A 25,223-nucleotide genomic window follows, 5' to 3' on the forward strand; every position below is an offset into this window, starting at 1 on the left:
GTGCGGATACTTCTTAGGTTAGGTTTGTGGACGGTTTTGGATCGGCGGATGTGAGTGAGAGATCGTAGTGTTTGTCTGTATCCGTGTGAGCGTGTGTCTTAATCGTGCAGAATGAAAACAAGATTGCGATGTGATTGCGCGTTCAAGACACTATAGTGAATTCGGTTTGGGATCGGCTGTTTGAAGGATCCGCGATTGGGTTTTAACTACCGTTTTTTTTTTTCTCAAATAAGAAGAAGAATGCTGCAGTGAACAAAAGAGAAGGTCGGTGGTTTGAGCGAGTGTTTTCGATTTTCGGATTTTCGTCTCGGAACGCAGCATCAGCTCATTGAGAGAGGAAGAAAAGGAAAAGTTGGTGTAGTTCAGTGTTCGCCGCAGTTCCGTGATACAACCCGCGCGGGGATTCGGGGTCAAGTACAGTGAATATCTGCGTCTCGACCCGATCGGTGCCGCCCTACCACCACTCCCGGTTCCCAGACTCCCACAGTTGAAGATGTCCGCGACCGCGGTGAAGCTTGTAAATAGTGGTTCCCCCAAGCTGGTTCGGACGTCCCGCTAAATCTGTGTCGTTTTTCTCGTTCCGTCAGCAGAATGGATCCGAGCCGTCCAAGAAGTCGGTCAAGGTTGTCGAACCGGCCAAGGACAAGGCTCCGGCGTCCGCGACCGCTCCAACCCGTAAGCAAGGCACTCCGGTACGAAAAACGGCGGCGACCAACCACGACACCAACCACGCCAAACGGTCCCGTTCGCCCGAACCCAACACCTCTTCGTCGTCGTCGTCCTCCTCCTCCGAGGAAACCGCCAGTAGTAGCACCCCCGCGAGCAGTAACTCCACTCCGGCGGTTCCGGCGACCCCTCCTACCCCAACCACCACCAACCCCAAGGAGCTGCCCACGATCAAGGGCAGCGGCCCGAACGGGGAGTTGACCTTGAAGGACATCCCCATCTCGGGGATCTCGTTCCAGGAGGTGTACAACCCGGAACACGAGGGCCCCCCCACCACCAAGGTCATCATCTACAAGCCCAAGTCCGGCAAGGGCCAACCGACGGCGAAAGTCATTGTGACCAAGGTTCTTGCGCTTGAGTGTGTGTTTGTGTCTTCTGTCCAAGTCGTGTGGTGGTTGTTAGGAGAGAGAGAGATTGAGCGATTCTCAGTGTTAGGTGTTGTTGTTGGTGTTGTTACTTGTGTTGCGCGCCGGGGTCTCTTCTAACTGCTACTCTGAAAGTGTTGTTGTTGTTGTTGTTGCTGTTGGTGTTGCCGATGATGTTGTCAATGTTACGGTTCTTCCGTGGTACATGAATCGGGTAGGAATACACGGAAAGAATGTGGTGGCATTGAGTGCTAACACTGGTGTTTGCTCCCCTTTCTACGGCATGGTTCTTTGATTATTCTGTTCGAACGAGTTCGGATGACTTGTACTAATATCTTCAACTTATCAGGGACTAACTTCTTGAACTACATCAATATTCTAGACTTTGCTTTTCTGCTGAACTTCTCTGAACTTAATTAAGCTTGTTTCGATATTATGATCTAAGTATGTTGAAGGATTTAAAGGAGTTACAACAATCGGTCTGTAAAAGTTGACAGTGCTGCCAGATTGTCAATTGTTACTAATCTCGAGATTTGGAATCGTGACTCTGTTATAATTTTTGGAATTTCATTCGGTCATATCTTATTCGATGAATCGCAAGCAGTAAAAAAAATAAGTTAGAATACTGTGAATGTTAAGAATATATTTTCAAAGTACGGTCTCGAAAATAGTTTTTTTTTTCCTAAATTTACTGAATTTACAGATAAAAACAGATATTTTTCGAAAATCTGTTTTTTATTGTTTTTTTTTGCTGTCAAAAAATGTTTTTAGCTGCGTAGTAAAAAATGGGAAATCACAAAATCTGTGTAATTTTACCTCTAGAATATGTAAATTCATCGCTTTTCCGTTGTAATGCCACTTTTTCGGTCTAAATTGAGGTAATGTTACAGCATAATAGAGGTAATATTCAACCTTACAATTTTACACCTACCAAATATACGATTTTTTAAAGCTTGTGTTGCTTATTATGTCATTATGAAACAAACATGGTTATAATTTTTCAAGTTTCAATATTTTCTCCAAATGTTAAAAATCACGATTAAATTGATCATGTTTTTGGAGGAACTTTAGTTTTCTACACCTGCTTGTCTATTATATTTCTTATATAAAATAATGTGGTCAATTTCTCTTAATTTGTTAAACGTCAGTAAAGCTGCTACACTGAAAAAAAACATGGTAATATTACATTTGGGAAGGGGTACATCTTTTATGTCAGAAAAGAGGTGTAATTTTACCTCTGGAAATGTGTAATTTTACCACTTTTCGGGTGTAATGTCACTTTTTCAGTCTAAATTGAGGTAAAATTACATCATAAAAGAGGTAATATTCAACCTTCCAAAATTACAGCTTACAAATTTACATTATTTTTTTCTGTGTAGATATGCTATCAAATTTATTGCCTCTTCAAAGCAAACCCAGATTTTTTGTTAAACAAGATTTTTTTATTTTTTAAAATTAAATTGCACACCCAATTTCTGGTGTTAAATTACATTTTTGTTTACACTGAAACATTTTGGTTCCAAACTTTAACAATTGGCAGCCATGTCTTTCATCACTTTTTTGTTCTAGATGTTTACAATAGAAGGTCATTTTAAACAACTCTTCGAACAAAACTTTTTTGTGAAGATTAAAATGCATCTTTTTACGATTGTTTACATAAATGAGTGTGTTAAAAATAAAATCATTAATTAATGTAAATTTAAACATTTTGGGAAATTCCAGAAATAGCAAGTTTCAACTTAACTTTTTATCGCACAAAGGTGTCAAAACGACTTTACATTTCCTGACCTTAAGCTATGCTACGAAGTCAAAAGTGAATTAAAGATGGTTGAAAAAATTACTTCTTTTGGATATAATTTTACATCAAATTTGGCAAAATAAATAAAATTACACATAGAAATTTGTAAATTTACATATTTTTAGAAGCATAAATACTCAAATATTTTTCTGACACAAATTCTGTCAACATTCTGCGATGTAATTTTTTTTTTGCAGCCTGTCTTTCAACGGTTTTTTGTTCAAGAAGTTTACAATAGAAGGTCATTTTGAGCACCTTTTACTCTGCGAAAAAACTACTTAACATACTTTCGAAGGTGCCTCTTTTTACTAATTTTTACATTAAATTTTGTGTTAAAAATAAAATCACACAACAATCGTGAAAAAAATCACCTATCTGATTGAATTTTAATTGTTTTTTAATGTAAATTTAAACATTTAGTGAAATTCTACCAATAGCGAGTTTAAATTTATTTATTTTTATGAAATTTCATTTTTGATCACTTGAAATTGTGTCATTCTTCTTTAAAATTATGTTTCCGATGTGAAACTACACATTTCCCGACCTTTGTTTGATAAGGTTCCATCAGCTATGTAATTTCCTAAATATTAAAAAAATGTGAATTTAATAAATTTGAAAAAAATCCTCTTTTTAGATGTAATTTTACATCAGTAAAGGCAAAATAAGTAAATTTAGACATTTTTAGAGGTTATAAATAATTTTCTTTTCTGACACTGATTCTGTCAACATTCTCGGATGAAATATGTTTAAGATTAGGAAATATTTATGCATTAATTTAAAAAAAAATCCAATTAATATTTCTCGAGAATTGATTTGATGAAGAAGCTTGATTTTGAGTCGGAGCCTATACCTTTCTTTAGAAAGAAAGGCAAAAAATCATAAAGAACAAGTTAATTAGAGAGAAATGCCAAATTTCAAATCAAAAATGTATTTAAAAATAATCTCTGATGCATAGGAACGCACAATTCGGACTAGGATAAAATAAATATAAAAAGTATACGAAAGGATTGCTGCAAAATGGTTCCTTTCCAGGAACATCATTTTATAAAAACTGATTACATGAATTGTCATCAAATTTGTTTAAAATAAATTAGAAATGAAACTTTTTTGAATAGTTTTTCTTTATTAAATGACATATTCAAATTCATTAATTTTAGTAAGACATTACTGAAACTTATATGCAATTTTACAGTTCGTTTTTTTTTACAATATAGCTCTGTTTAGAATATCAAATATCCTAACATTCTGATCAATCATGCATTATCAAAATTTATAATTGCAACTTTATTTTATTTTGCGAAGGAATTTTTTTACTGGCATTTCCAAGCAAATAATGCAAAATTTTCTTAAATTTCTTGATATTTATCAAAAGGCATCAACTAAATTAAAAAAAAAGTTTTTTTTTTCAGTGGTTATTGTGAAACATTTGTTAAAAAAAAACATTTCAGTTAAGTGTTCATGTATCCCAACAGGGTTGCGAGGTATAGACTTTTATTTTTCATAGTTTTTTTTTTAAATCATATTTTGTTTCAAAATGAAAAAAAAAGTAAAAAAACGAAACTATTGGCACTACGCCCCCCGGGGCATGGCCTTCCTCTAACGTGGGATTTCTGCTCCAGCGCCTCTGACGAGACAGGAGAAACCGGGACCGACGTTTTACTTCACCATCCGATAGAAGCTCAGTGGATAAGGTGGGAATCGAACCCGCGTCTCATAGCATCATCGGGATCGGCAGCCGAAGCCGCTACCCCTGCGCCACGAGACCCACAAAAAAAAGTAATGTTTGCTAAATTACTCAACCTAAAAATAAATGACACGACATAGAAGTGTTGCCAAATTTTGAACATTTAAAATTCACTTGAATCGTTTTTTTTTCATATTTATGTTAAAATTCAGTAGTCTATTTTCAAAAGTGAAATACACTTCGATTAAGTGCCCACATGATCTAGCAGGGCTGCCAGATTATCAATTTTCATAGCTCGTTTGATTTAATTTTATTAGCTATCAAATATCTATATTTTTGAATTTATTCTTGCATAAATAATTCTACTTCTGGGCTCTCATCATGGCAGAGTTGCCATCATTTTAAAAAACGACTGAAAAAAATATTAATTTTTTTTTTAGATTTTGACATCGAACGATAAAATATTTATTTGAAAGTAATCTCATAACAAATGCTTAGGTAATCGTGTAACATAAGACAGTGCTGCCAGATCTTCAGCTTCTTTTTGAATATTTTTTTTTTTAATTTTTAAAGAGAAATAGGGTTATATGTATTGAAATTATTCAAAGAAATTAATAAAAAAGAAAATTACAAAATTATTCTTGCATAAGTGCTCGCAAATTTAGGAATGATAGTCAAGACGGTTTGATCAAGTTCAAGAAGTTATTTTTAAATTGCCTACATAAAACAAATTTGCGTAATTCAAGAATTGGTCATTAATACTTAACTTGTTCATTCAATTCATACTGCACAGAAAAAAATAATGTAAATTTGGAAGCTTTAATTTTGGAAGGTTGAATATTACCTCTTTTATGATGTAATTTTACCTCAATTTAGACTGAAAAAGTGACATTACACCAGAAAAGTGGTAAAATTACACATTTACAGAGGTAAAATTACATCTTTTTTCTGACATAAAAGATGTACCCCTTCCCAGATGTAATATTACCATGATTTTTTTTTCTGTGTGTCATCCAGTTTACAACGCCACATTCTCTCTGTGTGTTTGATCGTTTACCTCGGGTTCATCGAGCCAAAACCTTCCTTCTTCTTTTTCCTTCACTCTTTTCTATCGCCAACGATAGCCCATCAATTTCGATGTACTTAAAATAGTACCACGGTGAATTCTTCCCACCTAGAACACAGCACAAATATTCTTAGCTCGCGCGAATTCATTTGTAAGATCATCATCATCAACAGCAACAATCGAAGATCGGTCATCAGGGTGGTCATCATCGTCTTCGTCGTCGTCGCTAATAGCCCGCGGGACGTCTGCCCAGTCTGAATGTTTCTCTTCCTGTGGTCCGTGCTCGTTTCGTACTTTTGGGAAATAGTATGTCCTAGCTAGTCTGTTCGTTGCGTTTCTCATTTTGGTTTGTGGTTCCATCACTCACGTTGTTAGTGACTAATTGCAAGAAGGTGAAGATCGGTGAAGAACTTTTTCGTGTGTGATTATTTCTAGTCCAGCGATGATTGCGAAGCGAATAGCGGTCGTGCGGTCGCGATGAACAGTGAAAGTGGTTACTACGGTTTAAAAGGGCCCACGATGGCGTCCTTCCAGCAGCAGCAGCATCAACCTCAAATAGTGGCTAGTGAAAGTAATTATCATCAGCAGCATGGAGTTGGTGGCGGTGGCTACCCGCAGCCAATAATGCCACCGATAAGAAATTACGCCGCGGCCAGCGAAGCTGGCGAGATGGTGTACACAAATCTACTCGGAGGAAGTCATGTTAATTACAATGGCAGCACTTATTACAACGGCGTCGGCGGCGGTGAGTTAATTGATTTAAGTGCATCACAGTTGCATCAGCCGCAGCAGCAGCCTCAGTATCATCAGCAGACGAATCAACCGAGTCAGCAGCAGCAGCATAATGATATGTATAATGCCGATATCGATTTCATGAACAATTATTTAAAAAGCCTGCCCGAGTACGCGGCGGTGGCCTGTCCGAGTTCCTCGATGCCGGTTGCACCGGCGCAGACCTCAACGGCTGCAGCAGCTCCTCCTCATATAAAGAGTGAAAATTACCGCCACCATTACGTCAACGACCCCTACTTTCAATATTACGACAGTGCAACGGCAATGCAAGGCTACTACCCGATTGCCAAGTCCAGCTCGTACCACGCGACGGGGGGTCATCCCGGGTACTACAATCCGTACCAGCAGCCGCAGCAGGTTCAGGCGGTTCAGCCGACTCAGCAGTCGTTTGTCCAGCTACCTCCCCACCACCATCACCATAATCAGCATCATCATCACCACCACCACCACCATCATCAGCAGCAACCCCAGGTGGAGGTTCTACCGCGAAGTACGTCGCACTCGTTGATCCCGCGAGCCTCGGTCGAGAACAAGTTCAGTAAGAGTAGGGCAACGCCCGGTGATAGCGCTGAGGCGGCCGGAGTTCCTACGGTGCCGTACGCGCCCAAGCAGTCCAGCATGAGCAAGTTCTGGCAGGAGACGACCTCGAACAAGCCGGCCAGCGGGACCAAGTTCGGCTGGAACTACGACCGGATCATGGCCAAGACGAAAAAAGACGTCCAGAACAGCATCAACGAGTACAAGAAGAACGTGACCAGCTTGCACAACCTGTACAGCAGTGCGGACGGCAGCGAGAGTCACATCCCGGAGGCTAACACTCACTTCAAGCTGCGCAAGAACTACTCGTACTCGCACCTGGACAAGCACATCCGGGACCACCTCACCGAGGAGGAGTTCCAGCGGCTCGTCAACGAGAGCGAGTCCAAGCCCAACTTCTACGCCAACCACTCGTGCAACTACGTCAATCCGCTCTGCAAGAGCTACTCCAGCGGTACGATGAGCTTCGGCCAGCCGTTCCTCCCACCTCCTCGACCCCTTCCCCCAAGCCATCCTCCTCCGACGAGCCTTGCCAAAAGCATCTCCAACACCTCCATCCAGCGGAAACCCTCAATAACCCTACCCGACGTGGCGGCCTTCATCCCGGCCCTCAACCTTGCCAAAAGCTCGTCCTCCTCCTGCATCTACACCAAGGCCCTGAACCAACCCAACAGCAAAAAATACAACCTTTTCACCCCCTACAAAAGCATCATCCCCGAACCCCCCGGCCTATCCTCCCTCCCCCCGAACGACATCAGCGCCACCAACAAAATGATCTCCAAAAACAACGCCCTCATCAAGAAGAGCGCCTCCTTCCAACCCTTCACCAACACCAACACCCCGACCCGCCGGGGCACCTCCGACAACTTCTTCGTCAAGCAACACATCCCGCCCGCGAGCAAGGTCGTCGTAGACTACCCGCCCTTCACCAAAATCTCCTCTATCCAAATCCCCATCAACGGTCACCTCCCTCCCGCCTTCCCCCGCGACCTCAACAACAACCAACAGGACTGCATCATCAACATCGAAGACAACATCGAACAAAGCATAGCGGACATCTACAACGTCGGCTACGACCAACCTCCCCTTCCCCCACAACCCCCCATCCCCCTCGGCGTCTTCAAAAGCTACTCCCACTCCCGGCTCAACCCGGACGCCAAGAACTTCACCCCCAGCCGGTCACTCCACCCCCCAACCCCCACCACCAACCAACCCCCTCACCTCCCTAGCCCGCTCCAACTCCAACAGCTGCAACGTGGCCATCAGCGCCACCGGCCAAATCGAACCCCTCCCCCCCACCACCATCACCGTCTTCAACTCCACCGTCGAGGTAACGCCCACCTACGTCCCAGCCAAAAACATCACCCTCTCCAAGTCCGCCACCCAGATCGCGTCCTACGGCGACGACCCGGACGACGAGGACGACACCGTCGTCCCGTGCGCCTCCGACGACGAAGACGACGAGGAGGACGTCGACGACGACGAGTTCGATCTCAACTACCTGGACGACGACGACGACGAAGACCCGGAAAACCAGGACGCCGAAGGCGTCCTCTACGAGCACTGCCTCGACCAGTACTTCGTCCCGTCCAAGTCCGCCTCGGACCTCGGCGAGTGCTCCGGCGCCGTACACACCACCACACCGGCAGTCGCGAAGATCCCCGAGGTGTTCACCAGCAACGCGGACATCTTCCTCGAGGGGGGGAGCGAGGAGTTCCTGCTGGATGACGTAACGGAGGCGGAACTGTACGCGGCGGCCGATTCGGCCGACTCGTGCACGCCGGAACTGGAGGGAGTGGCAGCTGCGCTGCCCGCGGCAGATGGGATGGAGGTACCGCGCGCGCGCGCTTGAGAGCTTGGCCACGCTGCTTGAAGTGTCCCGCGTCCGCGAGCCGTGCTTTTCGCGAAGATCTATTGTGTTTGAGAGGGTGTGATTTGTTGCGGTAACAGCATGTGCTAGGTTTGTGTGTGTGTGTGTTTGCTGAAGTTTGTTGAGCAAAACTTGCATGCAAAGCAAGCGGGAACTTGCACGCGAAGCGTGTTCATTGCTTCACATTCCAAAATTTCAGGAAAGCATATCTTACTACATGTTGGTTGCCAACCAATTTCACAGTCGCAAAAATGCGTATTAAAATCAAATGTCAAGATCGACTCTTTCACATTCTTTTTGTACGAAACTTGTATGCAAAGCCAGCTCTTGACCAGTTTGGCTTTGCGTGCAATATGAGCTGGAACTTGCACGTAAGGCAAGTTTTGTGGGTAGCTATGCAAAAGCCTACAGAAATCACATTTGCATCTGCTTCAATTTCCCTATGCAAAACTTGCATGCAAAGCAAATTAGATGGGTCTTGCATTGCAAGCAAAGTTGCATGCAAGCATTATTTGTTGTTAACATTCCAAGGTGGTAAAAATACCTAGTTTATTAAATATTCTGATTTTTCTTTATTTCTGCAGAAGATTTTAGAAGGTAAACTAAATTTTGCTGAACTTTCCAAAAAAAGATTTAAAAATGTTGTCTTCTATACAATATTTTGACTTTGTATCGTTTGCAATAAAACTAAACTATAAATATTGCAGTTTTTTTCCTCAAACAAGCAAATTTTCTTTCTATCTATCTTACTCTTTCACTTTGTACAAAACTGATTGAGTGATTTTTTTGTCAGAATTAAGTTAATTTTCCACAATCCGTATTTTTTTTTCATTTTTAAATTGTTTTATTATTTATTTTAGTTATTTTTAGTTTTTTTACAAACCATATCAAATTTATTAATTAAAAAAAATCACAAAAACATCGTGTTTTTTTTTATTTTATAAGGGCACATCACTTTTGTAAACAAAAGTGTAACCCTCTCACACCTTATGTAAACAGTACATAACCTGTTTACACAAGTTATGTGACCTTTTGAAATGTTAGGCTCCACATATGCAAAGAGCCCTTTCAACCTTTTCAGCCTATTTTTTCATTTTTTTTTATTAATTGTGAGAAAATTATTCTCATGAAAAAAAAATACTCTTGTTTTCGAAATTAAGGTTTTAGGGTTAATGTAGGGACCCATCAAAATAATTAAAAATGAATCGCAGAATTTTATATTTTTTTTTCGTTTTTTTGGCTTTGAACATCATAAAATAAATTTCAATAAAAAATAATACTAAAATATCCTTATTGAACATAACTTTATTCTTAAAATTAAAATTTCTGAAAAACTTACTTTCGATTCAAATTATTCCTCTATTTCGAATTATGAATTACAAAAAAATAGGAAATAAAAGTTGCTTTCAAATGTATTATTTTCTTAAGATTAACTAAATCAAACCAAATTTACAATAAAAATAATTTGTTTTTTTTTTTTCAAAATTTACTTTCGCCCTTCGAAAAAGTACAAAAAAAAAGTTAAATTTTTAATTGAAAAAAAAAATACATAAATATCTATTCTATTTCGAATAATGAATAACAGAAAAAGGTAAACTGGAGCGTTTTCACGGTGTGTCCACGCATTTTTACCCCCCTGCAAATTCTGTGAAATGTGATGCGTTACAAGAATTCTCTCTGCGGAAAACACAACGCAGTAGGGCTGGCCGCTTTCAAGATATGTACTTTCTCAAGAACTTTTCCTCCTTTTGTTCCTATCATTATAGGAAACCTTTTGAAAATGTACCCTAGAAATATTTTGTATCATATAATATTAAAATTATTACACAACGGGAAGCTCTCAGAAAATTCATGGAAGTTAAAATTTGAACTTACTGTATTTTTTTATCATTGGAATTTCGCAACGTCGTAAAATGAAAAGGTTATTCCCGATAATGTTATCGCCTTGCGATAACGATTTACTCACAATTTCACGTGCACTTATTTAGAAAAAAAAAATACATTCAGACTAATTTTTGGATAATTTAGTAAATTTGAAAGCATAAGTAAAAAAAGACTAAAAAAAAATCACGAAATATAGATTTTTTCAAGTCCTCAAATTATATAATTTCTTTGTTCAAAACTTGCATGCATAGCATGTTAACCAGATTTCATATACAAATTGCATACATAACTTGTATGTTAGGACATTTTTATAAATGTTTCATTCCATTACCAGAAAGTTTCTTTGAAAACTACATTTCTAATATTTCAATACAATATACTCGTTTTTTCGACAACCAATAAATAAAATTTCGTTGGAAAGTCCGTGAAATCGGACTTTTATTGCCTATTAAAAACTTGCATGCAAGTCAAACGACTTTGTTTCAAATTCATTTTTTTTTATGAAACTTGTACGCAAGAAATTTTCTATAGGAGCGTAGTTATTTAGGCTTTATTTAATTGTTGTAAAATATCTAATACGATTTTTTCTTAATATTTAGGCAGTCAACAAACAAACAAAAAGTACTCTGAAGTTTTGTTGAAAAGCCATTGAATTCAAACGAGTTCGCTGCTCAAAACTTGCATGCAAAGCAGGTTTATAATTCAGCTTTTTTTATACAAAACTTGCTTGCCAACATATTTCTAGAAGGGTGCGAGTCTTAGCTACTTTGTCAATTTAGTCCTGATGATGAAATATCATCTATATTCTTCAAGATCTTCAATTTCAGCTACTCTGCTCAAAACTCTTGCATGCAAAGCAACTTGCAAGTCTGAGTTAACGGGAAAGTAGCCAAGGCGGAGACTAATCGCTGCCGCGATTAGAATTGCCCAAAAAGGTTTTCCACTTTGCGCTCTTCTAATTCTGCGGCCTTTCATTACTATAATATCTCTCGGTTGGCAGCTAATTGAAAGCCCGCAACTCACCGATAATTGCGTTGAATTTGGTGAGATTTCGGAAAAGAAGCGAGTTCGTTTCAACCCGTTTCGCCTCGCTTCCTGTGTGCACTTCCAATATCTTTGCCGGTTACAGCTAATTGTTGCAATTGCTCGACCATCAATGCTGGTCGGCGGAGGCCCGTTTTGGGCCCTACATTCCGACGACCACGACCAGAAAGGGGCCACCCCAATTACTTCGTGGCTGTCAACAACCAGTTGGCCAGGTTCCGTTTTCGGAACTCTTGGGTACGGTAAGCTATTGTTAGCCGTGACGAGCATCTCTCGTCGGCGTCGTAATCTTCGTCACTCTGGTGCTTTCGGGGTTGATCGATTTTATTAGATACACTGCATTTGTACCAAACAAACAAACATTGGCAGCGGAATGACGTGCGAGCGCGCTCGTTTTGAGGCGTAATCAGCTGCGGTGACCAGAGATAAGTGGATTCGCACGAAAAATGATGACTTTCCTTAAAGAGCAATATAGGGCTGCTCCAGGGCTGACTTAGGGCTAGTTCCGTTCATGTCCCTAGCGCTTGTGATAACTTTCAAAGCACCTCTTTCAATCTTGAACATTTTTAATAGAGTCGAATCCAAAGATCTGTGGCCACCTTGCGGCGGGCAATCGCAGATTGCGCTATTGTCGGCTCTGCTCAAAGTTCGCGCGTACTCTCCCTCGAGAGTGCGCTCTCGAGGATGAACGTTTCGAAAAAGGAAGCTAATTATCGCAGGCGATGCTATATTTGAACCCTTGACTATATGGCGCGAATCTCAATCCGCCATACTAATTGATACATCAGAAAATCAACGCACCCAGAAGCATGGTGTTGAATTTCCATAAAACGCACTCGTTTATGCACAAAAAAAAGAACTCTGCAAAACTGCGATTACGTCGGCGGTGGAATTCCGCTCCAACCTCGGGGGACCAACTTGTACACAAAGGGTGCTAGGCATTCCATAACCCACCGAAGTTGGACATGACTTGCTCATTGTGCAAATTTCATGCCTCGCGATTGGTGGCGGTTTTATGGGTTACCGGATCGGTAATGTCTCTATTTGCGATCGACGAAGGGATTCTTGAGCGTTTAAAAGTGATGGTATGCGGAACGCCATCTATTGGGCGCTAGTAGAAATAGCGAGCGGCGTTTGTTTTTGTTTTGTTGGTTTTGCCTGTCAAAACATTGCGCTTGTGCAAAGAGAGAGGACCTGCCGCGAAGAATCGCGGAATGGCGCGCGGCCTGCGGAAGCGGGTCGTCGAAATTGTCAATACGTGGCGTTTTGTGGTGTTAACCCTCAAGTAGACGGGTTAGTTAAAGTTTCTAAATATTCTAGATATTATAATTTCTCGTGGTTTGCAAATCTGGTAGTTTTTGAAGAAGTTTTATATTGAAATTTATAAGATTTTTTAACTCATTTAGATTTGCTGAAGTGCACATCTAGAGAATGTTTTCAGCCAAAATTCTTCTGAAATAAGGAGTTGTTTAAAAAATCAAATTTCAAAGATTTCCACTCATACTCATATTTACTGAGCATAAATAACGGTTGAAAGTGACTATCTCTATCTGTCACTTTTCTCAGGCAATTAATTTTTGTAACATAGATTTTGAAATGTAAATATTTTATGACATTTCACGACTTTTCCGAACCATTTGTGATCATAGACAAGGTTTTGTGGTGATTTTTTTTTTAAATAAATAGCTAAATAAAAAAAAAAATGAAAATATGATTTTTTTTTTATTACAAATTTCATTTTTCCATAAAAAGAATATTTTGGATTTTTTTTTGTTTTGTAGAATAAACCAAGAAGTGTTCACAAACCACGTAGTTGTATGAAAAGGTCTCAAAATATTCGTTGTATGCCCTTTTAAATTTGTTTGAGAGGTTTATTTTTTTATATGGATAAAACAATTTTACATGCGAACTTTGGTGTTGATAATCACAACATGAACCAATTTACATAAATTTTTCCTTAAAATTGAAAATTAAAATTAAATATCATGTCGCTTGAAAATTTATTTTCAATTTTTTCGAAAAATGAATTATAGAAAAAAATAGATTTCCATGGAATTTAAAATATATAGCTTTCCTAAGAATTCAAATATTTGCGTTTTTTCTGTAATTACACAGAAAAAAAGTTGAATTTTGGAATTTTGAAAATTTGGTAGGTTGAATATTACCTCTTTATTTGTGTAATATTACATAAAAATGTGTAAAAATGTGAACCTGATGAATATTTATCAAAAATTTATCATTTATTTTGCCACAAAATCTGTCACCATTTCCTGATGAATATTACCATGCTTTTTTAAAATTGTTAAAATAAAACAAAATACTTAAATTTAAATTTTACGCATTTTAAAATGATTTTGATATTATTATTATAACGAATTTAAAAAATATTAGTAAAAACGCAATTTCACAAATATTGATTGATTCGTTAAGTTAAATTTTTATAGTTTGTAATATGGATATCAAACTACGCGAAATTTTGCAAACATTCCCATTTCACAAGAGCTTTTTTTTACAAAAATACCGTTTTTTCAACTACTCAAATTTTCATAATTTGCAATATGGGTAACAAAGGACGCAACATTTTATATTGTTTTTTTTTTCTACACTGCTATCTTAGTGTAAAATACTTTAATATTAATAAAATACCGTGTTTATAACACTTAAATTTACATATTTTGTTATTTAGGTGTTACGCGACACAAAACTTTGTTTAGACTTTCACTGAGTTGACCTTTTTCAGTGCAAAATACTTAAACTTTTACAAAAAAAAAAAATATTTATATATTTGTGATATGAACATGAAATGGCTTCTTTTTTTGTAACTCAACTTTTGCATCAAAAATTTAAGCAAGGAATTGATAATTTTAGGAGTTTAACCATTTGGGATAAATTCTTCTCAGCAGTAGCTAAAACTTTGCCAAAGAACCAAACCGATAAAAAAACGATCAGATAATTTTCGGTTGACTTATGGAAGCTTATTAAAAAATAACTTTTGAAAAATTTGGTTGGTCGATCCGGAAAGAATTCAAAATATGCTGATTTAAAAAAAAAATCGGGTCCTTTCGAGCAACTTTATCTCTTTTTTGTTTGATATTTTTTTTATTGCTAGTATTCAGTCATTATCTTTGCCTATTTGCTGTATTTTCATAATTGTCTAGTAACTTATTTTTTTGTGTTTTTTATTTTCACATTTCGATACATACTTAAACCATACTTAAATCTTTAACACCTAAATTTCCCCCTTTTTCTCGAGCTTGGGAGTTTAGGTGTTAAAGTCGTAACCAAGTGCTTATGTTGAAACATAAATAGAAAAAAAACGTTTTTTCAAGAATTTGTGAAAATAATGTTTCTTTTTCCAAAAAATACTTTTTTTAGATCGAAGCCCGTCTAGAGGCGGGGTTCGGGTTTTTTTTTCGGCTTAAGTGCATTGAAATCAAGAAGCAATTTACAAACCATGTAAACGGCTTAAAAAGATTACCATATTACACTTGGGTATCGAAAAAGTGTAGTTTTACATCTAAAAATGTGTATATTTACCACTTTTTCTATTTAAATTAAAGTGGAAGGTAATATTAAACCTTTTAAATTGACACTTTTTTACTGTGTACATAATATGAAAAGCTCGAATGTTTTTTTTGAGGTGTAAGATTTAATCTTCTTCTAGTGTGAACTCCCTGAAGTAATTTAATCCAGTTTTGTTTAGGTACAATTAAAAATTGCTGCTGACACAAACTCTTGCATGTAAATCTTGTTTAAATATAGTGTAATTTTACGTCAGAAAGGCGGTATAATTACATCAGCGAGGTGAAATTTTCATCGTTTTCGGTGTAAGGCCGTTGCAAATATTTTTCAAAGTTTATGTCAACGTTTCAACTTTTCATTACTTTCTCATATTTTTTAATTGAAAAATTCTTTCATTGGAAAATTTCTTTCCAGTTGGACTTGAAAATAGATCTCTACTGTAATTTAATCCAGTTTTCGATGTAAAATTACATTTTTTTTTCAGATGGATTTCGTGTCGCAAGAAATGTGTAATTTTGCATCAGAAACGGGGTAAACTTACATCAGTGAGATTACCTTATTTTTCCATGTATTTTTTTTTTCACAAAACATCCCGTGCTTGAGTACAACTGAACGGTAACTTTTCCTGTAAAAAAGCTTATAAATTTTCATAGAAAAATATGTAAATCTCAAGTTGCTTGAAATTTTTCAATCACAAAATCTTAAAAATTTCCGAGACAGATTTCGCATCGGAAAAGAAGTAATTTTACATTGAAAACTGGGTAAAATTACCTGCGTGGGATTACATTTTCGGTTTTTTGTCTTTTCTTTTTTTTTAATACTTGACAGAAATCGTTGGACCTTAAAAAAATTGATTCATCGTTGCTCGTTAAGATTTTCGTGAAAAAACATCGTATTTTTCAACACATCCAAAAGCTAAAAAAAAATTCAAACTAAAATAAATTCTTCAACAAAGTAAATCATTCAAGGGTTAATCGCTGATCCCTACTGGTATTCCTTCACTTTTCCATTTTTTGTTTTGTTCCTCAATTTTCTTTCCATACCACGACGCTAGACGGTCGTCGCCATCGTTGTAGTCGTGTACTCACGTAAGCTAGTGAACTCGTGAAAAACCTGAAAACAAATTTGTTTAACCAAGAGAGAGAGAGCGAGAAAATAAACTTTGCGGCGGTGGTGGTCCGTCTCTTCACCCCCACGCCACCAGATGGCACTCTACCAACTATTTTTAGAACCTTTCCCTCGACGGTGGACGATCTCAAATGTCAACGTGGTTCACGCTGAGAGATGTAGATGTCGTCGCCCGCGCAGCGGGGGCAGTTGCCTAGATTCGGGCGCACTGGCCCATCACGCCGTTTTCGCGATCTTCACTTGAACTCTGGGCACACAACGCAGCTGATCTCGGATCTACGCAGGAGTTCTGCCGGTGGGGCGCATGCGCGCGGCCTTCGTGCGCAAATCACACTCGCACCAACGTCAGTCGCCGCGACTCCCGAATGTTCCTTGGACTGACCGCGATCGCGGTTCCGTTCGCTGTAGTTGTGAGTGTGGCGCTACCAGCAAACAACAACACAAATACACGGAGCTTCATAAGCTGGGGAGGCTGGCATTTTTTGCCTGCGACTTTCAAAAATTTTCACTTCCAATTTATAAATAGTTGCGTTTCGGCATTCTCGGTTGTACGCCGCGGTCGCCCTAGTGTCGTCGGTTTCGTCGGTCCTCCTGCGTGCGACCGAATGTTCCGGACGTCCTGCTGAAGTCCCGTTTGGACACGGCTTGTGATATATACTCCCGGAGGCTCGATATCCGAAGCTGCTGCCGAAATCCCCTACTTCGTTTTTTTAAGTGTTCTTTTTGTGTGAAAACCAAAAAAAAATCAAGAAATTTCAGTTCTAGTCAAATGCTGTCAATTAGCGCTGTGATAAAGCCGTAGATTTGTAAGAAGTTGTGTGTACGTAAAAAATCCGAAGATTCGCGAAACTTCAACCGTTTTGGTTGTGTTTAACTCCGCTGAAAAAGGAAAAATAACACTTGAAGTTCGCATAGTGCAATTATTATTGTTTAGTGCCATTTCGAGTGAGTGAGTGTTCTACTTTTCCCGTCGATGACGGATGCAGTGTACCGCTGCCTAGTGTGTAGGACGATCATCGTGATCCTCTTAAGGGATCTCGTCAAGAGAAGAAATTTGCTGGATCCGACGAGTAGAGCACGTCGTACACCCCCCCTTCTAACTGTTCTGATTGACGATCGCGATCATTAATTCAGCAAAAAAAACTTCTTCAAAAATTTAATATTCTTACCTCAACGGTAAGAGCGACAAAAAAAAACACACTTTCGAACTCTCAGAGTCGTTCCACACCGGTTGGTGGCGGTGACTCTCGGGGGCTAGAATTGCGAATTAAAAATAAAACCTACGTGCGGCGTCGTGAGTGACATAACGAGTTTTTCCCTCCCAGAAGCATCATCCTCATCGCTACTAGAGGCATGGGACACCAGCGCGCGGAATCTTCCGCAAAATAGAAAAGCAAAAAACAAAAATATAATGGTTCAAAACGGCTTTGACACTCGCATTTCTGCGCCATCTGCTGTTTGATGTGTGGTTTTTTTTTTCGAAGAAGAAGAAAAGTGTCTCAAAGAAGGTTTTTTTGGGTTGGAAAATTGTAAACAACCATTTTTTCCTCAAATGAAAAGTGCTTGGAAATTGTTGAATCTTAGCAGCTCCGGTACCTCAGAACAAAATATTTCTTTGAGATTGTCAACTTAATATTTTGGGATTTTTAGTATTTGTACCTAAATTAATGTGTAACCATATAATTTACATACAATAAGATGTAAATTTTATTTTGCTGTACACAGAAAAAAAAATGATGGTAATATTCATCAGGAAATGGTGACAGATTTTGTGGCAAAATAAATGATAAATTTTACCCCAAAAAATGATGAATTTTCATCAGTTTTTGATAAATATTCATCAGGTTCACATTTTTACATATTTTTTTATGTAATATTACACAAATAAAGAGGTAATATTCAACCTACCAAATTTTCAACATTCCAAAATTCAACTTTTTTTCTGTGTAGTTTCACTCAGTTTTTTATGTAAAATTACACAATTTTGTCCAGCATAAAACTGTTCAGAAAGCTTTCATGTCGGAAGGAATGTGTTATTTTACACCAGAAACTGAGTCAAATTAAATCAGCGAGATGCAGTTTTCAACTTTTTCTACGTAATTTATGTTAGTATCTTCAAAACTACGGGAACTATCGATATCATTTTTTATTCATCCCCTAAAGTAGTGTCTTCAAAATTATTTACAACAAAGTTTGACTATTTTAACAATCAGGTTGTTACAGGATCGGGTCTGTAAGTTTGACAAATGTTTAATAAGAAGACAGCAACTTCCTTGGTTGCTGTGCACCCTTAACGGCAAATGTCATGTAAATATTACATCTTGGGATTATAACACTGTAAGAAAAAAATGTGTAAATTTACATCTTTTTGAATGTAATTTTTCTAGTTCTACATCAATTGAGTTAAAATTTCATCGTAAAGATTATATTCTAACTTTCAGATTTAATCTCTATCTTCCAATTTTTTTTAATAAAAATTTGCTCGGTGCATTTTTTAAATAAAAAATTCGAATGGTGCGGAATTTTTACTTGATTTCCTGTTAAAAAAATAATTGTTTTCTACTTGATTTACTGTTAAAAAATTTAAATGTTTTACTTGTTTACATAATATTTCCAGTTCTTAAATACCATTTAACGGCATTTTTATTGTAAATGGGGTTTTACACAGTAAAAAAAAAGATGAACACCAGAAATAATGTGTAAATTTACATCTTTTTATGTGTAATTTTTCTTTTTCTACAACAAGTGAGGTAAATTTACATCGAAAGGGTTATATGTTAACATTTTTTAAACCTTTCAAATTCAAGCTTCTTTTTGCCTTAAGAATGAGCATAGTGCAGTATTTTTGCTTGATTTGCAGTCAAAGCCCTTTTTTAATAACTGCTATCAAACAAACTAACGTTCTTAGTTTTTTTCGTTTGTTTCAGTACTGGGTTTTTATGTGTAATTATTCGTAAATCCGGTGAAAACACAGGAAAAAAAGATGAATTTGTAAGGTCGGCAATTTTATGATTGAATATTACATCTTTTTTGTGTTATTTGACCTAAATTTATTCGGGAAAAAGTGAAATTGAACAGAAAATGTTCAAAATTTAACCAGTTTTAGATGTAAGATTACACTTTATTACAAAAAAAAAATCATTTATTCTTTCTCTTGAATCTCACTTTTTTACAACATTAATAAAGTTAAAACTAATCAATAAAGGATATTACCGTCTAACCATAAAATTTCCGACCTTCCAAAATTCATCTTTTGTTTCACTGTGTAAAAAGTGAGTTTGAGGCTGTAATAAAAAAGATAGTTTTAATTTAAAATTGATTTCTTGACAGTGAGCTAGAAATCAATACCAAAAATGAAACAAGAAAAACATAACACAACAGAAGTAATCTATGTTTTTCTTGTTTCATTTTTTATAGAACAAAAGTTACTCAAAATGACCTCCTAAAATTGAAAAATTAAATTGAAGAAACGCAAATTTCACTGAAGTGATATTAATTTAGGTAGTGTTGCAAGAATTTTCACATCTTTTGCATATCTTTCTTTAAGGGGTTACATACATGTAGAAAATCACAAAATTTCATTTTACAGAAAATTCACTTAATTCACTAGAAAGATGATTTTCAATCACTCCTGAAAGTTTCATGAAGATATTTCGTGACTGAACTGAGTAAGAGACGAATTAAGTTCAAAATTTTGCCATGCGCAAAGCGAACTGTCAAACTTTGTAAACGTTTTTCACTAAACACCGAGTTGATTTACGGGTGCCACGATATCTCGAGATGGGATGGACCAAATTGGATGAAATTTGGGGTGAAGACTCACAAGACGTGTGCATGACGAAGCCCGATTTTTTTAATTTTGCCGAGTTGATTTACGGGTGCCACGATATCTCGAGATGGGATGGACCAAATTGGATGAAATTTGGGGTGAAGACTCTCAAGACGTGTGCATGACGAAGCCCGATTTTTTAATTTTGCTTTTTAAAAAATACATAAATCAAAAACTGACGATTTTTTATATGAAAAACAAAAATATTTGTGGGTAATTCTTTACCAACTCACACGAAATCCTAAGGGGTAACTTTTGACTCTGATCACGAATCGGAGGTCCGTTTTTAGATATCTCGTGACGGAGGGGCTGTACGACCCCTTCCATTTTTGAACATGTGAAAAAAGAGTTGTTTTTTCAATAATTTGCAGCCTGAAACGGTGATGGGATAAAAATTTGGTGTCAATTTGATGGCGTACTCAGAATTCCGAAAAAACGTATTTTTCATCGAAAAAAACACTAAAAAAGATTTAAAAATTCTCCCATTTTCCGTTACTCGATTGTAAAAATTTTTGGAACATGCCATTTTATGGGAAATTTAATGTACTTTTCGAATCTACATTGACCCAGAAGGATCATTTTTTCATTTAGAACAAAATTTTTCATTTTAAAATTTCGTGTTTTTTCTAACTTTTCAGGGTTATTTTTTAGAGTGTAACAATGTTCTACAAAGTTGTAGAGCAGACAATTGCAAATATTTATTTTGTTATGCTCATGCTCTGCTCAATAGATGATAATGTATAAATATAATAAATGCCCTGCAAAAAGGTTTAAAAAATAGTTTAAATGTGTGCTCATACCAACCTCGGACATTTATGACGATTTACATGTATGTAACCCCTTAAATGTACAGCACGATCAGTTTCGTAGCAAAAGCACCCCTTTTTTGATCATATCATAGTAATTTTACATAACTGTTTAACTAAATTTAAATGGAAACCGGAATATTGTTAAGGCGAATCGGGACTCTTATCACTTTTTCAATTTATCTTTTTTCAATAGAGCAATTCTCTACCAAAACCGGAAATGGATTTTATTTGTATTTTTTGATTTGGCTCAAATTTTGTGGGGGCCTTCCCTGTGACCAAATAAGCTATTTTGTGTCATTGGTTCACCCATACAAGTCTCCATACAATTTTGGCTGCTGTCCATACAAAAATGGTATGTAAATATTCAAACAGCTGTAACTTTTGAGTGAATTTTCTGAACAATTTGGTGTCTTCCGCAAAGTTGTAGGTATTGTTGAGGACAATTGAGAAAAAAATAGGTACAAGGAAAAAAAAATTGCAGATTTTTTTATCAACTTTTTTTTCACTAAAACTCAATTTCCCAAAATACGTATTTTTTGATTTTCGAGATTTTTTGATATGTTTTAGGGGACTAAAATCCGCAACTTTTGAGCTATCGAGAAACATGGTCAAAAAATCTGCCGCCAAGTTATAAATTTTTGAAAAATAGTGATTTTTGTAAAAAAAACCCAAATTTCATGCAAAAACAAATTTGAAGTTATTTTTTAATGCAAAATTGAATTTGCAATCGAAAACTACTCTACAATTTTTTTGATAAAGGGCTTCGTTTTCAAGATATAGCCACCGAAAGTTTAATTTTAGCAAAATATGTGCAGTTTTTCGATTTTTAAAAATAGTGACCATGAGCGACCATTTCTAAAAATATTTAATGGTCCGATTTTCAATGTTAATACATGAAACATTCGTAAAATTTTCCGATCTTTTCGAAAAAAATATTTTGAAAATAAATAAATCAAGACTAACATTTTAAAAGGGCCAAACAATGAATATTACGCCCATTTAAAATGTCAGTCTTGATTTAATTTTTTTCAAAATATTTTTTTCGAAAAGATCGGAAAATTTCACGAATGTTTCATATTTTAACGTTGAAAATCGGACCATTAGTTGCTAAGATATCGTCATTAGAAAATGGTGGGTTGTTTTGGTGAGACTTAGAAAACTTCAATTTTCGTGTTTCTTTTTCTTAAAGCGGCTGTATCTCAGCAACCCGAGGTCCAATCTTCAATGTCTCTTAGACAATTTTATAGCAAATTTTCTGAACTTTAAAAAAAAAAAATTTAGAAATGGTCGCTCATGGTCACTATTTTTAAAAATCAAAAAACTGTAAATATTTTGCTAAAATCAAACTTTCGGTTACTATATCTTGAAAACAAAGCCCTTTATCAAAAAAATTGTAGAGTAGTTTTCGATTGCAAATTCAATTTTGCATTAAAAAATAACTTCAAATTTGTTTTTGCATGAAATTTGGGTTTTTTTTTTACAAAAATCACTATTTTTCAAAAATTTATAACTTGGCGGCAGATTTTTTGACCATGTTTCTCGATAGCTCAAAAGTTGCGGATTTTTGTCCCCTAAAACATATCAAAAAATCTCGAAAATCAAAAAATACGTATTTTGGGAAATTGAGTTTTAGTGAAAAAAAAGTTGATAAAAAAATCTGCAATTTTTTTTTCCGTGTACCTATTTTTTTCTCAATTCGTCGCCATCGTGCTAACTTGTCGTACGTGCATTTTGGGCCAAATTAAGTTAAGAACGCCATTTTGTGCAGCTCACAATGCCTCATCTTTTGACCTTCACAGATCCCCAAAATTCGATTTCAATCCTGAGATATTCAATGAAAACCAAAAAAGCTCCGAAAATTTTTGTCACTCTACATATAAAAGAAGTTTCAATCCTGTCATGCTATCTTGTCACTCTCTGAAAATTGATGTAAGTGCGACAAAAGGCAAAGGGATTTCAGGTCAGGATGCGTTTGACGCACGTACAAGTTAGACTATCGTAAACATTTTTAATTATAACTCGGTTCTCCAGCAACCAACTTCAACCAAACTTCGGGACAATGCACAGAATGGTCAGCCAAACAAAACGTGTTTGTTATTGTTTACATTGCGTGCTTTCGTTTTTGTTTATTCAAGGTCAAACATTAAAACGCGTTTTTCTCGGAACGTCAAAATGGCGGGTGCGACAAGATAGCACGACGACGTCGAATTGTCCTTAACAATACCTACAACTTTGCGGAAGACACCAAATTGATCAGAAAATTCACTCAAAAGTTACAGCTGTTTGAATATTTACATACCATTTTTGTATGGACAGCAGCCAAAATTGTATGGAGACTTGTATGGGTGAACCAATGACACAAAATAGCTTATTTGGTCATAGGGAAGGCCCCCACAAAGTTTGAGTCAAATAAAAAAATACAAAAAATAAAAATGGTCGAAATCGGCCGATTTCGTAGAGAGTTGCTCAATAATTTTTTTCAACTTTTTAAACATCGTGAAGTGTTGCAAATCATTCGCGTACAGAAACAGGATGATTTTTGAAAAAGTTTTTCAGAAATATAATTAAGGTGAAACGGGACACCTACCACTTTACCGGTTATTAATTAGCAATTCTGGAGTTTTTTTTTTTTTTTTTGAAAAGGTCCAATAAACCAAATTTTCAGTTTTTGCTTTTTGGGTGTTTTTTAATACCCCTGACTCAAGGCGGTCTCAAAAACACCCAAAAAGCAAAAACTGAAAATTTGGTTAATTGGACCTTTTCAAAAAAAAACTCCAGAATTTATCAATGCATAATTAGTTTTTTTAAAATTTTGTAGAAAATCGCGAAGGGATTATTAGCGACCATGAAAAAGGTTGATTTTTGAAGTGTTTTTGTGGGAATTAAATTAAGGTAAAACGGTAATGTTTTTAAGGGGACACGGGACACTTAACTCGAATTGTTTTGTTAACTCATTGTAACCAAACTGAATATAGCTCAAAAGTTCTGCAACACATGAGTCACTTTCAACACTGAACGCATCACTTCCCCAGAACTATGCATCCACCTTAATGCGTGGAAGTTTTAAGTGGCATTTTACACCGCAAAATTACTCCACGCTTCTCGGACACCCCACACAAAAAGAAAAGCCAACGCAAAGAAATTTACTTTTTCGACTCCACCTAGACGCAGTCACAAGTCACTCACGTCGATTCCGGTCGTTGGAGGAAAGAAGCAAAAAAAAACTAAACTAAACCTCTGCACCAGTAATAGGTCGAGGTTGGCCCATGTCAGGAATTTCGGAAGAAGCTCGCACGAACGTTGGTTTGTTTTTTTGGGACACGACCACCACCACTACCCGATCGTCAACATTAGAGGAAGTGAGGAAGTGCATCGTCGTCGACGTCGTCGTGACACTGGCCTTGAGATATTGTGTAGTGGCTTGATGCGTTCGCATCGCACACTTGGGAATCTCAAGTATGCACTTGGGAAAAGACGACTTGACGGATCGGAGCCAAGTTACAGCGCGATCGAGTGAGAGGATGAGGCGCGTCCTTTGTTTGGCCAGCATCTCACGGTTTATATTTGAACTGGTGAAAAAGCTTGCGGAGACACATTGTAGTGGGAGACTTCTCGAAGAGATCTCCACGAGTCAATGACTGCAAATCTCGGAGCTCTTGTCCGTGGTTCGATCGTCTTCCGTATTGATCTAGTTCAAGAAGAAGACGTGGTATTTTCAGCAAGTTAATCCAGGCATGATCAGAAGGCAAAACAAAATCAAAATAGTCACTGTGGAAAGTTTCCCTTATCCCCTTAAAATAGTGGAGATGGGAGATTCTCCAATTGTTTTATCCTTAATATCTTAAAATTAATTTACCTCAACATCTTAAAAGTGACTCACCAGTGTCGTAACAGTCCTCAGACTTCCGGCAATCGCTAGGGTCACTAAATCGCCACCTAAGGCACTAATTGCCGGCTGTGTAACCCCTTGGACATGTAACAAGCCAGTCGACCACACCCGCTTTTGACCCCATACCGAGCCTCCGGCTCTAATGAGGCTCACCTTTTGAACAGGTGTGTTGAGCAGCTCACTCCGAGCTGTGAGTGCTCTCCATTAACACTTTGGGGTGTTAAAATTAGCTACTTAGCGCGCGGTGTGGCGCGCGCGCTCGCGTCGTTTGACGTATTTA

General features: G+C 37.2%; 1 protein-coding gene across 1 annotated transcript in view; it reads left to right on the forward strand.

Moving 5' to 3' along the window:
* Positions 1–228: 228 nt before the first annotated feature.
* LOC6041293 overlaps positions 229–25,223 on the forward strand; it is a 52,663-nt gene continuing 27,668 nt past the window's right edge. Inside the window, 4 exon segments of the mRNA XM_038259492.1 lie at positions 229–517; positions 591–1,070; positions 6,075–8,177; positions 8,179–8,799. Of these exon segments, the coding sequence (XP_038115420.1) occupies positions 494–517; positions 591–1,070; positions 6,075–8,177; positions 8,179–8,799 (3,228 nt within the window). The 5' untranslated portion in view covers positions 229–493.

The sequence above is a fragment of the Culex quinquefasciatus genome, chromosome 1, assembly GCF_015732765.1.
Source record: "Culex quinquefasciatus strain JHB chromosome 1, VPISU_Cqui_1.0_pri_paternal, whole genome shotgun sequence".
In the NCBI taxonomy this organism is placed as follows: Eukaryota; Metazoa; Arthropoda; class Insecta; order Diptera; family Culicidae; genus Culex; species Culex quinquefasciatus.